This window comes from Saimiri boliviensis, chromosome 12 (assembly GCF_048565385.1).
Source record: "Saimiri boliviensis isolate mSaiBol1 chromosome 12, mSaiBol1.pri, whole genome shotgun sequence".
NCBI classification, from domain to species: domain Eukaryota; kingdom Metazoa; phylum Chordata; class Mammalia; order Primates; family Cebidae; genus Saimiri; species Saimiri boliviensis.
The window spans coordinates 8,794,933-8,812,085 of NC_133460.1; the positions used below are offsets into that span (position 1 = coordinate 8,794,933).

Genomic DNA, 17,153 nt, shown 5'->3' on the forward strand with positions numbered 1-17,153 from the left:
TAAGCTAGTGCCAGCCCGGATGGGCAGGGGAGGACAGGTGGGCCTGGAGAGGACAAGAGAAGGGAGTCAGGCAAGGGAAGGAGAGAGGAGCCGGAGGGGGTGGAGGGACGGGGGGGGGGAGGACTCTGGAACAGGTTAGGGCTGGCCGAGTTCCCCTGGCAGTGCTGCCCAGTGGTAAAGAACATGAACTCTGGGGACTGTGGACAGTTCCTCACTCCTGTAATCCCAGCACTTTGGAAGGCCAGAACAGCACTAACACGAGCCCAGTGTTCGAGACCAGCCCGAGCAACATAGCCAGACTCTGTCTCTACATAAAATAAGAAAATTAGCTGGATGTGGTGGTGGCACTTGAAGTCTTAGCTACTCAGGAGGCTGAGGCAGGAGGATCACTTGAGCCAGGAATTTTAGAGTTTGAGGCTGCAGTAAGCTATGATCCACTGCACTCCGGCTTGGGCAACAGAGTGAGACCCTGGGGAAAAGAAAAAAAAACGGTGGCGGAAGGAAGGAAAGAAAGTGAGAGAAAAAAAAAAAAAAAGAAGAGAAAAACCATGAACTCTGAGGTAAGACCTGGGTTCAGGTTGGGCATGGTGGCTCACACTTGTAAGCCTGTAATCCCAGCACTTCGGGAGGCCAAGGTGGGCAGATCATTTGAGGAGTTCAAGACCAGCCTGACCAATATGGTGAAACCCCATCTCTAAGTAAAAATACAAAAAAAAAAAAAAAAAATTAGCCAGGCATGATGGCTTGTGCCTGTAGTCGCAGGTACTCAGGAGACTGAGGCAGGAGAATCACTTGAACCTGGGAGGCAGAGGTTGCTGTGAGCCAAGATCATGCCACTGCGCTCCAGCCTGGGTGACACAGTGAGACTTTGTCTCAAACAAAAAAAAAAAGAGGAAGAAGAAGAAGAAAGACCAGGCCATGCAAGGCGGTTCACACCTATAATCCCAGCACTTTGGGAGGCCAAGGTGGTCGGATCACCTGAGGTCGGGAGTTCAAGACTAACCTGACCAACATGGAGAAACCCTGTCTCTACTAAAAATACAAAAAAGTTATCCAGGCACGTTGATGCCTGCCTGTAATCCCAGCTACTCAGGAGGCTGAGGCAGGAGAATCACTTGAACCCGGGAGGCGGAGGTTGCGGTGAGCCAAGATGGCACCATTGCACTCCAGCCTGGGCCACAAGAGCGAAACTCCGCCTCAAAAAAAAAAAAAAAAAAAAGGAAAAGAAAGACCTAGGTTCAGCCCCTTGCACTGCTGTGTGACCCTGAGTCAGCTGCTGGCCCTCTCTGGATCTTGAGTCCAGCCCCTCAGCAGTATAGCGGGACAACAGGCAACAGGCATGGGTATCCACTCCCTGCCTGGCACTGGGCTAAGTGCTTTTCATGACTGTTGATTCTCACCCAGCCCAATGAGGTAGGAACAGTTCCCTCTGCTCAGGTTCTATTTTTGGCCAAATTCTCACTCTGGGATTCACACCTGGTCTTCTGAACACCCTCCTTTATCTGAGGCATCAGCCCCAACCACTGCCCTGAACCTGACTTGGGTAGCTAACCCTCTCCACCAGGCCACCTAGTGGGCATCTCAACACAGGTGGCACTCAATTTCACACCCCCATCACCTGCTGTCCCCATCCCCGCCTTCCCACCTGAGGACCAGAGCCTGTGCACCTCCTTGGCCTCTCTCTCTCTCTCTCTCTCTCTCTCTCTCTCTCTCTCTCTCTCTTTTTAACAGGGCCTCCCTCTGTCATTCAGGCTGTAGTGCAGAGGTGTAATCATAGCTCACTGCAACCTCAACCTCAGGAGCTCAAGCAATCCTCCCATCTCAGCCTTCTCAGTAGCTGGGACTACAGGCACATGTGCACCACCATACCTGGCTAGTTTTTGTATTTTTTGTACAGATGGGATCTCACCATGTTGCCCAAGACATTTACATTTTTAACTCTCATTCTCTCATGAATGTACAGCAAAGCTTTCAAGTGGCTAAATTGCCGAGTTTGACCCGCAGACTCTGGCCAAGTGACAGATGACAGAAGTACACAGACACAGGTGTTTTTCCTGTGAGAGCACAGCTAGGGGACCCCAGAGCTTACAGACCCCAAAGAACGAATTTGTCCCTGCAGCCCTAATATGCCAGACACACTTGAATTTATTTTAGAACAGATTTAATGACAAAAGTCTTGAGCAAACACCACTTGTGGGTAATTAACATTGCTGACCCTCCTCCCCAGTAGAGAGCAGTCATGCACATGGATAATCAAAGGTTGGTTTGGGGAGCGGGCAGAATAGGGAAACAAGCTGTTTAGATAAACTCCTCTACATTCCCCTGTTATCTGCTCTTTGCTGAAAAAGCTTCGTGGAAAAAGTTATGACTGAAGGCATGACTTCTGGGCTCAAGCAAACTCCCTGCCTCAGCCTCCCAAAGTGTTGAGATTATAGGTGTGAGACAATGTGCTCAGCCAACCTTTCTTGAGTGCACAAATTCCCCCTATAGCCACAAGCCCTTTTGATTCTTCTAAACTAGATTCGAACCACCCACTTGTCAGCTCTGCAGCCTTCAAGCTGATCACCTCTGCCCCAGACACTCCAGCCACCTGCTCCCAAGTCCCCAGCATCCACTCTTTTTTTTTTTTTTTTTGAGATGGAATCTCGCTTTGTTGCCCAGGCTGGAGTGCAATAGTGACATGGTCTTGGCTCACCACAACCTCCACCTCCTGGTTCAAGCGATTCTCCTGCCTCAGCCCCCTGAGTAGCTGGGATTACAGGTGCCCGCCACCACGCTCAACTAATTTTTATATTTTTAGTAGAGACAGGGTTTCACCATGTTGGTCAGGCTGTCCTCAAACTCCTGACCTCGTGATCTGCCCGCCTCAGCCTCCCTCAGCTGGGATTACTGGCATGAGCAACTGCACCTGGCCTCTCTCTCTCTCTTTCTCTCTCTCTCTCTTTTTTAAATTATTTTTTAGATGGAGTTTCACTCCGTCACCCCGGCTAGAGTGCAGTGGTGCAATCTCAGCTCACTGCAATCCCCACTTCAGGGGGTTCAGGCAATTCTCTCACCTCAGCCTCCTGAGTAGCTGGGATTACAAGCGTGTGCCACCACACTTGGCTAATTTTTGTATTTTTAGTAGAGACGGGGTTTCACCATGCTGGCCAGGCTGGTCTCGAACTCCTGCCCTCAGATGATCCGCCTGCCTTGACCTCCCAAAGTGCTGGGATTATAGGTATGAGCCACTGTGCCCAGCTCCCAGCTTTCACTCTTGACTCCTGGAGCCCATGCTCTAAGGGACACCCCACGATCTTCAAAAACTGCAAATCAGACCCTTTCACTCCTCACCCAGAATCTCCCCCTCACTCTTAGAATGAAACGGAAATTCTTCCCCAGGGCCTAAAAGTCCCCAAGAGCTGAGCTCCTCTCTCACCTCATCACAGAAGCATTCCTTCTTCCCCTCGTCCACGAAGGGCAGCTGCACCCCCCTCTCCCCAACAGCAAGGGCTCTTTTCACTTCCTCCAAGAGCTCATGCTCATTCCCTCTGGGCTTTGCACCTGCTGCTCCTTAATGCTTGGCCCTCTTTCTGGTGGCTCCTTGTCCTGCAGAAGTCAACTCAAACACAACATCCTCCTTGAAGGACTCTCCACCCCCACCCCAATCCTTACTCTTCATCACTTCCCAAGTCTCTTTACAACCCTTACTGTCCCCATGAAATTACCTGACTCTGGCATGTGTCCATACTTTCTGGACTCAGCTGCTTGAAGCAGTGAACTTGCTAACAGCTAACCCCAGAACAAGTGGAGCTCAGAAAATATTGTAGGATCGATAGTAGTGTGGGTGGATGGACTTAGAGATATTATGTCCAGGCCACAAGGCATCAGCAGAGCCAAGCATCAGCCAGGACAATCTGACCTTGAACCTGACAGCTTAATCTTGAGGCTGTGTTGCCCCCACAGTATTCAGTTGAAGAGTTTCGCTGCCTGAGTTGGCGTCTCTGCTTCACGAAATTACTGTGTGTTGGCTGGGCACAGTGTCTCACACCTGTAATCCCAGCATTTTGGGAGGCCAAGGAGGGTGGGTCACTTGAGGCCAGGAGTTCAAGACCAGCCTGGCCAACATGGTAAAACTCTGTCTCTACTAAGAAAACAAAAACATTTGCCAGGCGAGGTGGCACACCATGCCAGAAATCTCAGCTACTTGGGAGGCTGAGGCAGGAGAATGTCTTGAACCCAGGAGGCAGACATTTCGGGGAGCCGAGATCATGCCACTGCACTCCAGCCTGGGCAAAAGAGTGAGGACCTGTCTCAAAAAAACAAACAAAACAAAAATAAATGATTGTGTGTCCTTAGCCAAGGCACTCAGCATCTCTTTGAGCTTCAGTTTTATCTGTAAACCCAGGACGTTGGTGATTCTCCCTCTAGTGGATGAAATGGAGCAATGCAGCTAAAGCCCTGGTGCAGGGCACCTGAGTCCCTGCAGCAGCTGGGGCAATTGACACCTTCCTGTAGGCCCAGCCCGCTTTGAGGGTGGAAGAGGGTGGGCCAGAGGTTAACCCCCAACTCATCTGCTTCCCCACGCTGGGCATCTGGGTGTGCCAGGGCGTCCCTCAGCTGGTCAGACAGGTTTTGGACCAGGGCGGGGCTGACCAGGCTTAATTAGAGGGAACTGGCCAGGAGGAGCTGGGGAGGGGCCTGGGCAGAGTCCGGGCTCCAGAGCCCGTGGGCCACAGCTGGTGTGTGCCACGATGGGCCGGGGCTTGAATTCTGCCAGACTGAGGCGCCAAAAACGGCGCTTGCGACCTCGGGTCCAGAAGCCCAGGCAGCAGCTGGAGGTGAGTGGGCATCAGAGAGCCCCACCGCCACCTTGCCCGGGGCCCACAAGTCCCATCTGCCCAGAACCTTCCCTCTGAGTTTCTGGGTCTTGCTCACCCTTCCTCCTGCACTCTCCCTTGCTTTTGTGTCTGTCTTGGACTCAAGGCCCCCCCAGCTGTCTCTCCATCCCCATCTCTCCATGCCTGTCCAGTCTCATCAGTGCTACTCTGTCTCTGTCCCCTCTCATGGCCCCCACAGCGGCTCCAGCAAGAGAACCATGAGCTCCGTCGAGGCCTGGCAGCCCGGGGAGCTGAGTGGGAGGCCAGGGCCGTGGAGCTGGAGGGAGACGTGGAGGCCCTGCGGGCCCAGCTGGGGGAGCAGCGCTCAGAACAGCAGGACAGTGGGCGAGAACGGGCGAGGGCCCTCGGGGAGCTCAGTGAGCAGAACCTCCGCCTCAGCCAGCAGCTGGCCCAGGTGGGACAGCCCTGACCCCAGGGCCCTGGGCGAGGTTGGGGAGGACGCCTGGGTCCCCAGAGGGGGTTGGGTGCATTGGGCTTGGCGCTGAGGCTCCTCTGTCCCCCTATCTACCTCACCAGGCCTCCCAGACTGAGCAGGAGCTTCAGAGGGAACTGGACACCCTTCGGGGACAGTGCCAGGCTCAGGCACTGGCCGGGGCAGAGCTGAGGACGCGGCTGGAGAGTCTGCAAGGGGAGGTGCGTGCCAGCTGGGGCTTGGGGATTGTCTGAGCCAAAAAAGCTGGGCTGGGGGGCTGGGAGGGGGCGGCCCCCGTCCCCAGCTCTGAGATGTTTCCCCAGAACCAGATGCTGCAGAGCCGCCGGCAGGACCTGGAGGCCCAGATCCGAGGCCTGCGTGAGGAGGTGGAGAAGGGCCAGGGCCGCCTGCGGACCACCCACGAGGAGTTGTTGCTGCTGAAGCGGGAGCGGCGGGAGCACAGCCTGGAGGTGACCTGCAGGGCTGGGGGACTATGACTGCCTGGACGCTTGGCAATGGCTTCAGCACTTTCTGGGAGATGAAGCCAGAGCTGGGTCACTAGGAGGCCCAGAGGCTGGCCCACAAGACCATGGGCATTAGCCTGTAGGCAAGTGGGAGCCACAGAAGGCCGTTGAGTAGGGGAGGCATGCTCTTAGAATGCATCAGAGCCTGGCAGCTGGAAGGGCCAGGGAAGGGGCTGATGCCAGAGCTCAGGCCAGGAATGACAGCCCCTAGACAGAAAAAGGAATGAGAAGAGGACACGTGGTCTGATGTTAGCGGTCTCAGGAGTCTGCACTTTGGGGTCAGCTTGTCTGCCTTCGCATCCCAGGGCCTCTTCTTACTACTGTGGGGCAAACAGCCTCCCTCGCACTGATAAATGCCGCGTGAAAGCAATTAGTGAGTGAGGAGGTAGACTGGGCAGGGGAGGGGACAGGGCTCTCCGAGGCGGGCCCCGCTTTATAGGCGAGGAAATTGGTGTCTCAGCCGAGGGAAGGCACAGCTGGAGGCGCCCAGCGATCCAAGAATGGGAACAACCTGGGCCGCTGGGGTGCGGGGGCCTCTGCGGCCCCCCAGCGTGGACCTGCCGCGGGATGCCGGTGCCGGGTGCGTCCCGCTGACCGCCCGCGCTTCCGTCTGCGGGACCGTCCTCAGCTGGAACGCGCACGCTCCGAGGCCGGGGAGGCGCTGAGCGCGCTGCGGAGGCTGCAGCGGCGAGTCTCGGAGCTGGAGGAGGAGTCACGACTCCAAGACGCCGACGTGTCGAGCGCCTCGCTGCAGTCGGAGCTGGCCCACAGCCTCGAAGAGTACGGCCAGGGCGCTGTCGCACGCGGAGATGCCCCGGTGAGCTCATAGGGCACCAGTCCTGTTACCTGTGCCATCGCGAGGGTCGCAGGCACCGCCTTTCCTCCAACAGACTCCACACCACTAACCCATTTCTTTGGCCCACAGACCACCCGGTCCCCAAAGACCCTAGAGGCGTCCGGGCCCCAGCCTTCACCCCCAGAGGAGAGCTTAGAGCCCCCCAAGAAGCGAGCATCCCTCAGCCCAGCGGAGATACTAGAGGAGCAGGAGGCGGAAGTGGCCAAGCTGCAAGATGAGGTTAGGGAGAGGGCACGTTCTGGTCGCAGGACCCCTCCAGCTGTCAGCTTCTGTCTCCCATGTCGCCTCCCAGCCTTTGCCCACAGAGCTCCCTACACCTTTGTTGGAAATAGATGCTCCGTGCGGCAAAGAAAAATTAGCACTGAGACAGAATCTTTTCAGGACAGCAATTTTTACTTCCTGGACTGCAGGAAGGGTACCCTTGTTAGCCCTCGTGCCAGAAGAGTACAATGAACAAAGAAAACACACAAATGTATTTCTTATGCATTTGGGGTCGTCCTTACTGCTTTTTTTTTATTTTTATTTTTTTATTTTTATTTTATTTTATTTTTTTTGAGACGGAGTTTCACTCTTGTTACCCAGGCTGGAGTGCAATGGCGTGATCTCGGCTCACCGCAACCTCCGCCTCCTGGGTTCAGGCAATTCTCCTGCCTCAGCCTCCTGAGTAGCTGGGATTACAGGCACGTGCCACAATGCCCAGCTAATGTTTTGTATTTTTAGTAGAGATGGGGTTTCACCATGTTGACCAGGATGGTCTCGATCTCTTGACCTTGTGATCCACCCACCTCGGCCTCCCAAAGTGCTGGGATTACAGGCTTGAGCCACCGCGCCCGGCTTTTTTTTTTTTTTTTAAGATGGGGTTTCACCATGATGGCCAGGCTGGTCTTGAACTCCTGACCTCAGGTGATCCACCCACCTCGGCCTCCCAAAGTGCTAGGATTACAGGCGTGAGCCACCGCGCCTAGCCTTTTTTTTTTTAATTTTATTTTTATTTTTTGTCCTTACTGCTTTGTCTGATCTCCGTTGATTGGAGCCAGACCTCACAATTTAAAGTAAAACCCGATTGACTGACAACTTAAAACTTTTCTAAGCAGGTAAAAGCAAGGGAGAGCTGGGACATGCCTGTGAGCACGTCTAGCACAGATACCTTGGTTAAAGTGTAAGGACACTGAACGTACTATGTGTCTGTAAGCATGGCATGTTTAACAGCTGCATAGGATAGGGCTTAACAAAGAATTAGCACACTTATTTTTTTTTTTTTTTTTTTTTTGGAGATGGAGTTTCGCTCTTGTTACCCAGGCTGGAGTGCAATGGCGTGATCTTGGCTCACCGCAACCTCTGCCTCCTTGGGTTCAGGCAATTCTCCTGCCTCAGCCTCCTGAGTAGCTGGGATTACAGGCATGCGCCACCATGCCCAGCTAATTTTTTGTATTTTTAGTAGAGACGGGGTTTCACCTTGTTGACCAGGATGGTCTCGATCTCTTGATCTCGTGATCCACCTGCCTCGGCCTCCCAAAGTGCTGGGATTACAGGCTTGAGCCACCGCGCCCGGCCCTTAGCATACTTATTCTTTAACAAGAAAGGAAACTTTAAAAAGGAACTTTTCTACTTCCCACACCTGAATTGGCCGTCATCCCAACAAACTTACTTCAAGAGCCAGCCTGTATGCCACCACCTCCAGGAAGACTTCCCGACAGCACCTCTCCCCTTAGGTCCTTAGCGCTTCTCCCTGCATTCCTTCTGCAGGGTTATGGCACCCCAAGTAACCCTGCTCCACCCCACCCCGCACCAGCCTGAGGGGCTCAGAGGGCTCATCTAGGAGTCTCCAGCACAGGGCCACAGCTGCCTGGCGTGTCTGTCGAGCAGGCAGAGGAGAGCTGCGGAGAGCCAGAGTCGGGGCTGCTGGGAGGAGCGGGGACTGGAAGGCCCATTGGCCCATCTGCCGCGCGGCCCCTCCTCTGCCCACAGATCGCGCTGCAGCAGGCAGAGCTGCAGGCCCTGCGGGAAGAGCAGCAGAGACAGAAGGAGCTGCGGGCGCATGACGACCCTGGGGAGGCCCTGAACAGGGCCCTCTCAGACCGGGACGAGGCCGTGAACAAGTGAGCCTCAAGTCATCCACCACCACCCCAGTGCCCCCGGAACCCCTCTGAGCTCCTGATTTCCCTTCTGATGCTGGTTATAATGATCCCCACCCCCACCCAGGGGCCCACGGCCCTCCTGGATCTCGGTGTTGGCAGCCCCCCATCCCCACCCAGGGGCCCACGGCCCTCCTGGATCTCGGTGTTGGCAGCCCCTCATCCCCACCCAGGGGCCCACGGCCCTCCTGGATCTCGGTGTTGGCAGCCCCTCATCCCCACCCAGGGGCCCACGGCCCTCCTGGATCTCGGTGTTGGCAGCCCCCCTCCTGCCCGGGTCCAGACTGTCACCCTGGCTCCCTGAGTGAGGTCTCAGCTCCCTCAGATGCGTCGTCCGCCCCTCCCCCGCTAGGGCCCTGGAGCTGTCCCTGGAGCTCAAACGTGTCTCTCTGGAGCGAGACTCCCTGTCCCGGGAGCTGCTGCGCGCCATCAGCCAGAAGGTGGCGCTCACGCAGGAGCTGGAGGCCTGGCAGGTGAGGGGCGGGGCCTGCGTGCGGGGCGGGGCAGGGGGCGGGACCGGCGCTGAGTCGTCCGGGGCCTCCCGCAGGACGACATGCAGGTGGTGATCGGGCAACAGCTGCGCTCGCAGCGCCAGAAGGAGCTGAGCGCCGCCGCGTCGTCGTCGACCCCGCGCCGCGCCGCGCCCCGCTTCTCGCTGCGCCTGGGCCCCGGGCCCGCCGGCGGCTTTCTCAGCAACCTCTTCCGAAGGACCTGACGGCGGGGCCCAGGGGGCTGCCCTTGCCCACTTGGGGGCCCACTTTCCTCTTCTGGCCAGTGGAGCGACAGGGCACGGATTGTCTTCCAAGAGGAGCTGATGCCCTCCCCGCCCCAGGAGGATGGGCAGGGGCTCATCGGGAGTGGAGCCAGCTTTGTGGGGCAGGAACTCCAGGTGGGTGGCAGGGGCAGGTGAACAGAGCGGTCGATTTTCTGAATCAATATAGGTCTTTCCAGGGCTGGGATTTACTGGGTATTTCTAGGGCAGGGATGGGGCTGGGTATTTATGTATCAAGATCGGAGAGAGTAATACATAAATCGCGCCACTGATTTGGCCTCCATTCGTGGAAAGAGCGAGCATGGAAAAAAGCCTGAAACTTTATTGTTAAAAAAAAAAAGAAAAGAAAAACACTCTAAAATCTTGCTGGCTGGGGGTGTGGTCAGAGGTCAGAAGGATAGGGAGAAGGCTCGGTAGCCCAGGTTGGTGAAGACATCCACCCGGCAGCTGTTGCCTGCAGCTGTCAGGACCTGGAAGAGAAAGGGGCATGATTGGCCTGCCCATTCCCCCACCCGTCAGCTGCCCGAGGCCCCTGTCGGACCCACCTTGCACTCGGGCGCGGTTGGCTGCTGGTTGAGGCTGAGGCTGAGCAGCCCTGGGGAGGAGCCAGGCACCTGGGCCTTCAGCTCCCCACTCAGCTGCCACTGGTTGACACAGTGGCCCTGGCCAGCAGACAGAATCTGCAGGGGACAAGGAAGGTGCTCAGGGGTCAGGGCTGGAGGGGAGAGCCTGTGGGGGTGGCAGACAAGACAGAGGGACTCACCAGGTCCTGGTAGAAGGTGACGTGCTTCTGTGGCGCGCGCATGGGGAAGACGGTGGTGGGTGTGGAGGATCGGAGGTGCCAGAGGGTGAGGGCTGGGCCCCCTCCACAGACCTGGACAGAAAGGTGGGCGTCCCCAGCTGTGAGCTACAGGCCCACAGCTGACAGGGCCCGAAGCTGCCAACCTGTCCCACAGTCTGCCCTGCTCACCATCCAGTCGGAATCAGTTGCCAAACATCCGATCCAGCGCCCATTGTGGGGCCTGGAGCACTCCTGGGAGGGGGAGGGAAGGAGGGAAAGAGGTGAAGTCCTGGAGGGTTAAAGGAGTTGCTGGCAAAGAGGACAATGGCCACAGTCACGCCCTCACCTCGTGCTTATAGACCTCGATTGTCTGGACCTCCTTGGCTGTGCGCAAGTCTGCAGGGCAAGAACCCACCCTGAGTAGTGCCCGACGAGCCTCAGCCTCCCTCACTGCCATCTTGCTCTCCAACCAGCCACCTCCTTACCCCAAAGTCGAACAGCTCCATCCTCGCCACCTGACAGCACCTCCGGGCTCCTTTCCCTCAATGCCAGGCAATGGATGTAGTCTGTGTGGCCCCGGAGGACCCGCTGCAGGTAGAGGGGCAATGTCAGGAGGTCTAGGAAGAGTGCCTCTCCCTGGCCTGGACCTGCTCTAGGGCTCCAAGCCCCTGCTCACCGTGAAGGTCCCAGTTTCAAGGTCCATAGTGTGTAACTGACAGTCTCCCCCAGCCAGGATGAGGGAATTCTCCTGTGCAGGGGCAGGGTGAGGCAGGAAGTCAGTGTCCAATCAGGAAAGGCAGAGAGTGAAGGATCAAAGTTTGGGCCAGGAATAGTCACACGGGGCTCAGACCTTGGGGACCAGCAGCAAAGCATTGATCTCAGGCACTTCCAGGCTGGTCCTGGGGGAGGAAGGTCAGGGTCAGTGAGGGAGTTCCTTCACCCTCATGCGCCCTGTATCCACGTGGCCCTGGCTCACCTGTATGGAGGCTGACGACACCACAGCTCCTTACACCCCTTCAAAAGGAAACACGTGAGGTGACCTCAAAGGCCCTTTTTGGGTCTGGGCACCCCAGCCCTTTCCCCAGCTTGACTCTTTACCTTCTTGAGCATCTCCGCCCAAAGCCAGGCCTTCACCTCCCCATCCCCAGCACTGAGCAGATGTCGATCGGTGGAGACCATGCTGTAGACCGGCCCATCATGGGCTAAAGAGAAATCCAGAAGTAAGTGAGCCAATCCCACCCAAACCCCCGAAGCCAGACTCCACTGCTAGACCCACCTTGGAAAGTCACCACTGGCTTCTTACTTTCCTCTTTGGCTTCCGAGCTCAAAGCAGCAGACAAGCTGCAGGGGACAATGGAGGGGACCCAAAAGTCAGAAACAGAGGGCATCCGTCCCATGAAGACCAAGTGCCAGGGCTAATGGGTGGACATCAGCAGAGGGTACCTAAAGATGGCGATCTGCCCATAATTGTTGCCAGCCGCCAGAAACTTCCCACATGGTGAGACGCTTTGGGAGAATATGGTCATATGGAGCCGCTGCAAGGCCTGGAACACCTCTGCCTGCAAGGAAAGACTGGATGAGGCCTGCCTGGGACATCTGAAACCTCCCATCCACAGACTCCTCCCTGCTTCCCCCGACACCTGCCAGGCCTCCCACTGTCCTGACTTCTCTGACCTCTTTTGCAGCAGCTAGCACCTGCCCATGCAGTCCCATGGGTGGCTCCAAGAAGACACTGAGGAAGGGGAGAGTTGAGGTGTGATGCCTCATGAACCTCTGAGCAAGCACCCAAGCCTCTCCTACCAGTTCCTCAACTGTCAAATGGAGCTCACAGAAGATTCTGTCACCATTAGATGAGCTAGTATATAGACAGAGCTTTGCACAGGGCTGTCACTCAGTGCTTAATCCAGGTGCCATGGCTCAAGCCTGCAATCCCAGCGATCTGGGAGGCTGAGGCGGGAGGATCGCTTGACGCCAGGAGTTCGAGAGCAGCCTGGGAAACGTAGTGAGACTCCATCTCTACAAAAAAAATCAAAAATTTGGCCAGGCACGGTGGCTCACATGTATAATCCCAGCACTTTGGGAGGCCAAGACGAGTGGATTACCTGAGGTCAGGAGTTTGAGACCAGCCTGGCCAACATGCTGAAATCCTGTCTCTACTAAAAACACAAAAATTAGCTGGCCATGGTGGGACATGCCTGTAGTCCCAGCTACTCTGTAGGCTGAGGCAGGAGAATCGCTTGAATCTGGGAGGCAGAGGTTGCAGTGAGCCGAGATTGCGCCATTGCACCCCAGCCTGGGCGACAGAGACTCCGTCTCAAAAAAAAGTGTTGAAAAAGTGGCTCGGCTCGGCCGGGCGCGGTGGCTCACGCCTGTAATCCTAGCACCTTGGGAGGCCGAGGTGGGTGGATCACCTGAGGTCAGGAGTTCAAGACCAGTCTAGCCATCATGGTGAAACCCCATCTTAAAAAAAAAAAAAAAAAAAAAAAAAAAAGTGGCTCTGCTTGAGACAACTAGCTAGGAAATTTAAAAAAAAAAAAAAAAGTGGCTCTACTATCCCCAAATAGAAAAATGTACTGACTTGTAATCCCTATTCTGACTTGCGTTAAGCCCCTGAGGCCTTATTGGTTACTTTCCCGCTCCCCACCCCCGGTCATAGTCTTGAGTCCCACAAACAGCCCAAGCAAAACAAGGCTCCGGGCACGATACCCTGCCCGCCCAGTCCAAGTCATGCATGGACTACAAACCCCAGAAGGAACCGCGCACCACGTCCGTCTCACCTGACCCAGAGGCACCACGAGCGGCAGAGCTCGCTCCATCTCCAGAACTACAAGTCCCAGAGCGCTCCGCGCGCGACGCAACCTCACTCACGAAGCCGTACGTGCCTAGAGCGGTTCCTCCTCGGGGCGCTCGGCGCGAAGGTGGCTGCTGCGTACTGTACTGAAGAACCCCAGGAGCCGAGGTGAGCGCCACGAAAACCCCCGACACTAAGAAGTGGCGCCCACCGCAGTTCCGCTAAGCCAGATACCTTCCCCCACCCCGAGAAACAGGCCCGCCTTCCGCCACGCGCCACCCGTCTTCCGCGCCCGCGCAGAACCTCGCCGCTGCGCACGCCTAAAGCCACACCCCTTCGCGTTGGGCCACGCCCTCAGAGACTCCGCCCCCGTCGCCCAGATCCCACCCGCAGGACCCCAAAACCCAATGATTCTGCAGCAGCCCTTGGAGCGAGGCCCCCAGGGTGGGGCCCAGCGCCTCCCGCGGGCCGCCTTGGGGGTGACTCGCGGCCTGGAAGCCAGGTGCGTGTAGGGGACCAGGGTGGGCCTGACCAAGGGCCGCAGGAGCTTTGGCTGGGTGCTCAGGGCTGGTCTGCAGGATGGACACGGTGTTGGGCGAATCGGCCGGGCTTAGATGTGAGCTGAGACCAGATTGGGTCTAAGGCTCAGGGTCGAGACTTCGAGGTACGCTGCTGGATGGCCCAGGAGAGAGGGGACAGGCACCACCTGAGACAGGAATGGGCTTGGGGCTCCTGGCTGATGCTGCAGGCTCAGGCGGGCAGATCCTTGGGAAGGGGCCAAGAGGGTGGGGTGCACCAGGCTGTCTTTTTTTCCCAGCTCCCCTCTCCGAGGAGCTGTGCCCCTGAGCACCAAGCGGCGCCTGGAGGAGGAGCAGTGAGTTTGGGGGCAGGGAGGGACTCCCAACAAGATCTCTGTCACCTCTGGTCCCCAACACGCTGCCACCTGCCTCAGTATCCCAGCTTCCCTGTCTCTCATCTCTCCCCAGGGAGCCTCTGCGCAAGCAGTTTCTGTCTGAGGAGAACATGGCCACCCATTTCTCTCAACTCAGCCTGCACAATGACCACCCCTACTGCAGCCCCCCTATGGCCTTCCCCCCGGCCCTGCCCCCACTCAGGTAGGCGCCTCCACTGGCCAGGCCTTCTGCAGGATCACAGGCGGTCCTCAGAGCTGACCTCAGGCCCTGCCTCATCGTGCCATTTTTAGCTCTAGCTGACCTCTGGGTTGTTTCCCATCTTGGCTCTTTGGAAAGTGCTGAGAACCCAGGAGCCCTTGGGGACCTGGACCTGGTGGGAGGTGCTCAGCTAGGCCAGCCTCAGCCCCCATGCCGACTATCATTTCCTCTTCTAGGAGCTCTTGCTCTGAGCTGCTTCTCTGGCGATACCCTGGCAGCCTCATCCCTGAAGCCCTCCGGCTGCTGAGGCTGGGGGACACCCCCAGTCCCTCCTACCCTGCAACCCCGGCTGGGGACATAATGGAGCTCTGAGTGCTAGTGGACAGCGCCCCTCCCACCTTCCTTCTTCCCCACAACAGAAGAGACCAGCGACTCCCGCAAAGGGACAAGGAGCCTCCCTCTCCTCCAGACCAGGCATCTGGGCACCAAGACCTTCCCTCAACAGAGGACACTGAGCCCAATGGAGCTCTGGGATGAGAGGGGTGGGAGCATGGGAAGGGCGGCATCCCACCCCCAAGAAGACCTGAATAAAGATCGCTGAGCAAAGAAAGGCTTCCATCTGGAACCTGGGGCTTTTGGGGGTGGTGGAGAGGGCAGAGGCGCAGGATGCTGGGGTTTCTTCTCAAGATCTTCCCTGGAAAACTGTTAGGGCCAGCCAGGTCCTGGCCGGCTGAGTTCCAGGCATTGAGAATGTGTGAGTCAGAGCCTCACCCCCGCCCCCGTGGCTGGCTGACTCACTCCCTCCCTCCAGCTCAGGGTAGTCAGTCGGGGATCACAGCCTCTCCAAACCATTTAAAGTTAAAGATTCCTTTATTAATAAATTCTCCCTCCCCTCCGAACTCTCCCCAAAATAAATATCTCCTCCCCTCTTTAGGGAGTTGGGGGGGTCTGTATCTTAGGGCCAGCCCTCCTAGTGGGCCAGCCCCCTAGTGTTAAAAATAGGTCCCTAACCCCCCAGGCTGGTGACCCCTGTGGTGAAATTTCAGGACGTCTGAGTGAGTGGGGCCTAGTGTCTGTCCCCCAAGTCAGCCTAGCCCCCAGGGCCTCTAGGGAGGAGGATACCTCCTTGTGCAAATGCTGCAGTTCCTTAGTCAGTGTCAGCTGTTTGTGTGAGCCAGCTTAAGGCTCCCTTTCTGTTCTGAGGCCAGAAGCAGGGCAACCAGACACCTTGGAAGGCTCCCCTGAACCCTGCAGGAGCCCAGGCCTCAGAGGTGATTCACCACCCCCCACCCCCCTGTGGCTGGAGTGGCTACTGCCACGTCTGGGAGGCAGAGACTGGCTCTAGATGGATGAATGAATGATGAGTAGGCGAGCCCCGGTTGGCAGGGGGCGCACTGTCACTGGATCAGGGCCACGGCCGGGCAGCCATCTCCACCGGTCTCCTCTATGGGGGCTGCAAGATAAGAGGTGGGGTCGTCAAGGGCAGGGGAAAGGTCGAGTGATGACGCGGCTGGGGAGGCCGGGGCCCACTTACTGGTGAACTTCTCTCTCCTGCGGCATCGTCTCCAGACCAGGAAGCCAGAAAGCAGCCCCAGCACGAAGGTCAGACTCAGAGCGCCCCCCAGGATGGGCCAAAGCAGCCGGAAGGGGGTCGGAGGTGTCGCAGCGCCTGGGGGCGCACTTGGAGTCAGACCTCGCCCCTCTCCAGACCAGCCCCCTAGGACTGAGCCTTCAGCCTTCTCCCAGCCGTGGCGCCCCCTCCCTGACCTGAGACCCCTCCCCACTCCCACCTTCCCCTGATTGATTTCCCAGATGCGAAGCCCTCGGCCCCCATCTCCGCACCAGCCACCCTTTCTCCCAGTCTGGGATCCGATCGCCACTGGCCCCGCGCCCCACTCACAGCCCAGGCAGAAGTCGCTGTGCGGTCGCGCCCGGCACGACGCGCAGTCCATGCACTTGTCCAGGTCCGCGCTCCAGGAACTGCCGCGGGAGCAGGGGGCGGTGTCTGGGGAGGGGGCCGAGGGTCAGAGGCTGGGGGCGGGACTCGGCTATTCTGGGGCCTGAGGTCAGGGTCGGCCGGCTCGAATAACGTGAGTCACTGGCGCCCTCCCCGCACATTCCTCACAGGTGACCGCACGGCCCGACCGGGACACGGCAGCTCCGGGAGGGAGGGCGTAGCGCGGGACGCTGGGTGTGGGGGTGTCAGGTCCCCATAACCCCCCTGCCGCCGGCGGGTGACTCACTCCTGGGCACCGGGCCCGACCCCGGTCCCTCCCCCCGCATAGCTGGGCACTGAAGTCACCGGATAGAAGGGGGCACCCCACATGGTATAGAGGGCACAGACCCTAGTGCCTCTCGACAGCCCCCCCAACTCATCGGTCACTGGGGCTAGTTAGAACCCGTACAGACCGGGGTGGGGGCGTGCCGCTTCCTAGACTAAACATCCCGCCCTCAAAACTTACTTTCTGTCTCCACTTCTAGTTCGAACTTTCGGAACCGAAGATCCCTCTCCCCCAACCCCAACTGAACAGTGGGAGAAACTGAGGCCCGGATTCTCAATGAAGCTTGGAAAGTGATGGAAGCTCCCACAGCGGGAAGCGCGCTGTCTGAAGCCCACCTGACCCCAGATCCCCACATCCGCCTGTTCCCCCAGTTCCTCGCTGTCCTCCGGGCACCCAATCTGGGCTCCAGAGCCCCGGCCCAGGGTTCCCCGCTCCCCGCACCCTGCGTACCTGGCGCCCACTCTCCGGCCACGGCGCGCAGCAACGCCAGCCGGAGCCCCAGCACGAGGAACAGCAGCAACGGGCGCAGCGAGCCCCGAGCCATGGTGCACGTCCCGCGCCCGCGGCTGTCTGCGCCCGCCGCGGGCCGGCAAGACCCATGGCCGCTG

General features: G+C 57.9%; 4 protein-coding genes across 12 annotated transcripts in view; 2 read left to right on the forward strand and 2 right to left on the reverse strand.

Annotated features, from left to right (window-relative positions):
- The window catches only part of BICDL2 (BICD family like cargo adaptor 2), a 24,868-nt gene extending 14,924 nt beyond the window's left edge, over positions 1–9,944 (forward strand). For 4 of the 6 annotated variants that reach the window (XM_039478062.2, XM_074381705.1, XM_039478065.2 and 1 more), the window contains 8 exons: positions 5,059–5,274; positions 5,397–5,513; positions 5,616–5,762; positions 6,445–6,633; positions 6,742–6,891; positions 8,641–8,771; positions 9,160–9,280; positions 9,355–9,944. In XM_039478062.2, the coding sequence (XP_039333996.2) occupies positions 5,059–5,274; positions 5,397–5,513; positions 5,616–5,762; positions 6,445–6,633; positions 6,742–6,891; positions 8,641–8,771; positions 9,160–9,280; positions 9,355–9,522 (1,239 nt within the window). In that variant the 3' untranslated portion in view covers positions 9,523–9,944. Of the gene's footprint in view, positions 1–12; positions 4,821–5,058; positions 5,275–5,396; positions 5,514–5,615; positions 5,763–6,444; positions 6,634–6,741; positions 6,892–8,640; positions 8,772–9,159; positions 9,281–9,354 lie in introns of those variants that run through there. The other 2 variants (XM_074381706.1, XM_039478063.2) reach the window with 2 other exon arrangements.
- Positions 9,863–13,221, reverse strand: THOC6 (THO complex subunit 6). 2 transcript variants are annotated; one of them, XM_039478066.2, is made up of 13 exons: positions 13,138–13,221; positions 11,804–11,919; positions 11,637–11,701; positions 11,459–11,562; positions 11,337–11,374; positions 11,211–11,259; positions 11,037–11,108; positions 10,846–10,948; positions 10,707–10,756; positions 10,550–10,612; positions 10,343–10,453; positions 10,125–10,259; positions 9,863–10,049 (listed from the first exon to the last, which is right to left on the reverse strand). In XM_039478066.2, the coding sequence occupies exons 1-13, from the start codon at positions 13,174–13,176 to the stop codon at positions 9,969–9,971; spliced, it is 1,026 nt and encodes a 341-aa protein (XP_039334000.1). In that variant the 5' UTR covers positions 13,177–13,221; the 3' UTR covers positions 9,863–9,968. The 2 variants fall into 2 exon arrangements, with proteins under 2 accessions (XP_039334000.1, XP_074237809.1); XM_074381708.1 differs by lacking the exon at positions 10,125–10,259.
- Positions 13,222–13,558: 337 nt separating this feature from the next.
- HCFC1R1 (host cell factor C1 regulator 1) lies at positions 13,559–14,873 on the forward strand. Of its 3 annotated transcripts, XM_003928446.4 has the most exons (4): positions 13,559–13,653; positions 13,969–14,025; positions 14,138–14,266; positions 14,500–14,873. In XM_003928446.4, exons 1-4 carry the CDS (start codon positions 13,559–13,561, stop codon positions 14,633–14,635), a joined length of 417 nt encoding a protein of 138 aa, XP_003928495.1. In that variant the 3' UTR covers positions 14,636–14,873. The 3 variants fall into 3 exon arrangements, with proteins under 3 accessions (XP_003928495.1, XP_010337400.1, XP_074237810.1); XM_010339098.3 differs by lacking the exon at positions 13,969–14,025; XM_074381709.1 differs by lacking the exons at positions 13,559–13,653; positions 13,969–14,025 and adding an exon at positions 13,719–13,815.
- Positions 14,874–15,114: 241 nt separating this feature from the next.
- TNFRSF12A (TNF receptor superfamily member 12A) lies at positions 15,115–17,153 on the reverse strand. The gene is made up of 4 exons (XM_003928575.4): positions 16,996–17,153; positions 16,164–16,268; positions 15,798–15,932; positions 15,115–15,716 (listed from the first exon to the last, which is right to left on the reverse strand). Exons 1-4 carry the CDS (start codon positions 17,087–17,089, stop codon positions 15,661–15,663), a joined length of 390 nt encoding a protein of 129 aa, XP_003928624.3. The 5' UTR covers positions 17,090–17,153; the 3' UTR covers positions 15,115–15,660.

What these genes read in the sequence shown, in the direction of transcription:
- HCFC1R1 (XM_003928446.4), top strand. Translation starts at nt 13,559, where the DNA reads ATGATTCTGCAGCAGCCCTTGGAGCGAGGCCCCCAGGGTGGGGCCCAG. An exon ending in ACTCGCGGCCTGGAAGCCAG is followed by an intron (nt 13,654 to 13,968) that starts GTGCGTGTAGGG and finishes TTTTTTTCCCAG; the next exon opens with CTCCCCTCTCCGAGGAGCTG. An exon ending in CCGGCCCTGCCCCCACTCAG is followed by an intron (nt 14,267 to 14,499) that starts GTAGGCGCCTCC and finishes TTCCTCTTCTAG; the next exon opens with GAGCTCTTGCTCTGAGCTGC.
- THOC6 (XM_039478066.2), bottom strand. Translation starts at nt 13,176, where the DNA reads ATGGAGCGAGCTCTGCCGCTCGTGGTGCCTCTGGGTCAG. An exon ending in GGGCAGATCGCCATCTTTAG is followed by an intron (nt 11,702 to 11,803) that starts GTACCCTCTGCT and finishes TGTCCCCTGCAG; the next exon opens with CTTGTCTGCTGCTTTGAGCT. An exon ending in TGGAGCTGTTCGACTTTGGG is followed by an intron (nt 10,757 to 10,845) that starts GTAAGGAGGTGG and finishes CTTGCCCTGCAG; the next exon opens with ACTTGCGCACAGCCAAGGAG.
- TNFRSF12A (XM_003928575.4), bottom strand. Translation starts at nt 17,089, where the DNA reads ATGGCTCGGGGCTCGCTGCGCCCGTTGCTGCTGTTCCTCGTGCTGGGG. An exon ending in GGCCGGAGAGTGGGCGCCAG is followed by an intron (nt 16,269 to 16,995) that starts GTACGCAGGGTG and finishes CCCCCTCCCCAG; the next exon opens with ACACCGCCCCCTGCTCCCGC. An exon ending in CAGCGACTTCTGCCTGGGCT is followed by an intron (nt 15,933 to 16,163) that starts GTGAGTGGGGCG and finishes GTGCGCCCCCAG; the next exon opens with GCGCTGCGACACCTCCGACC.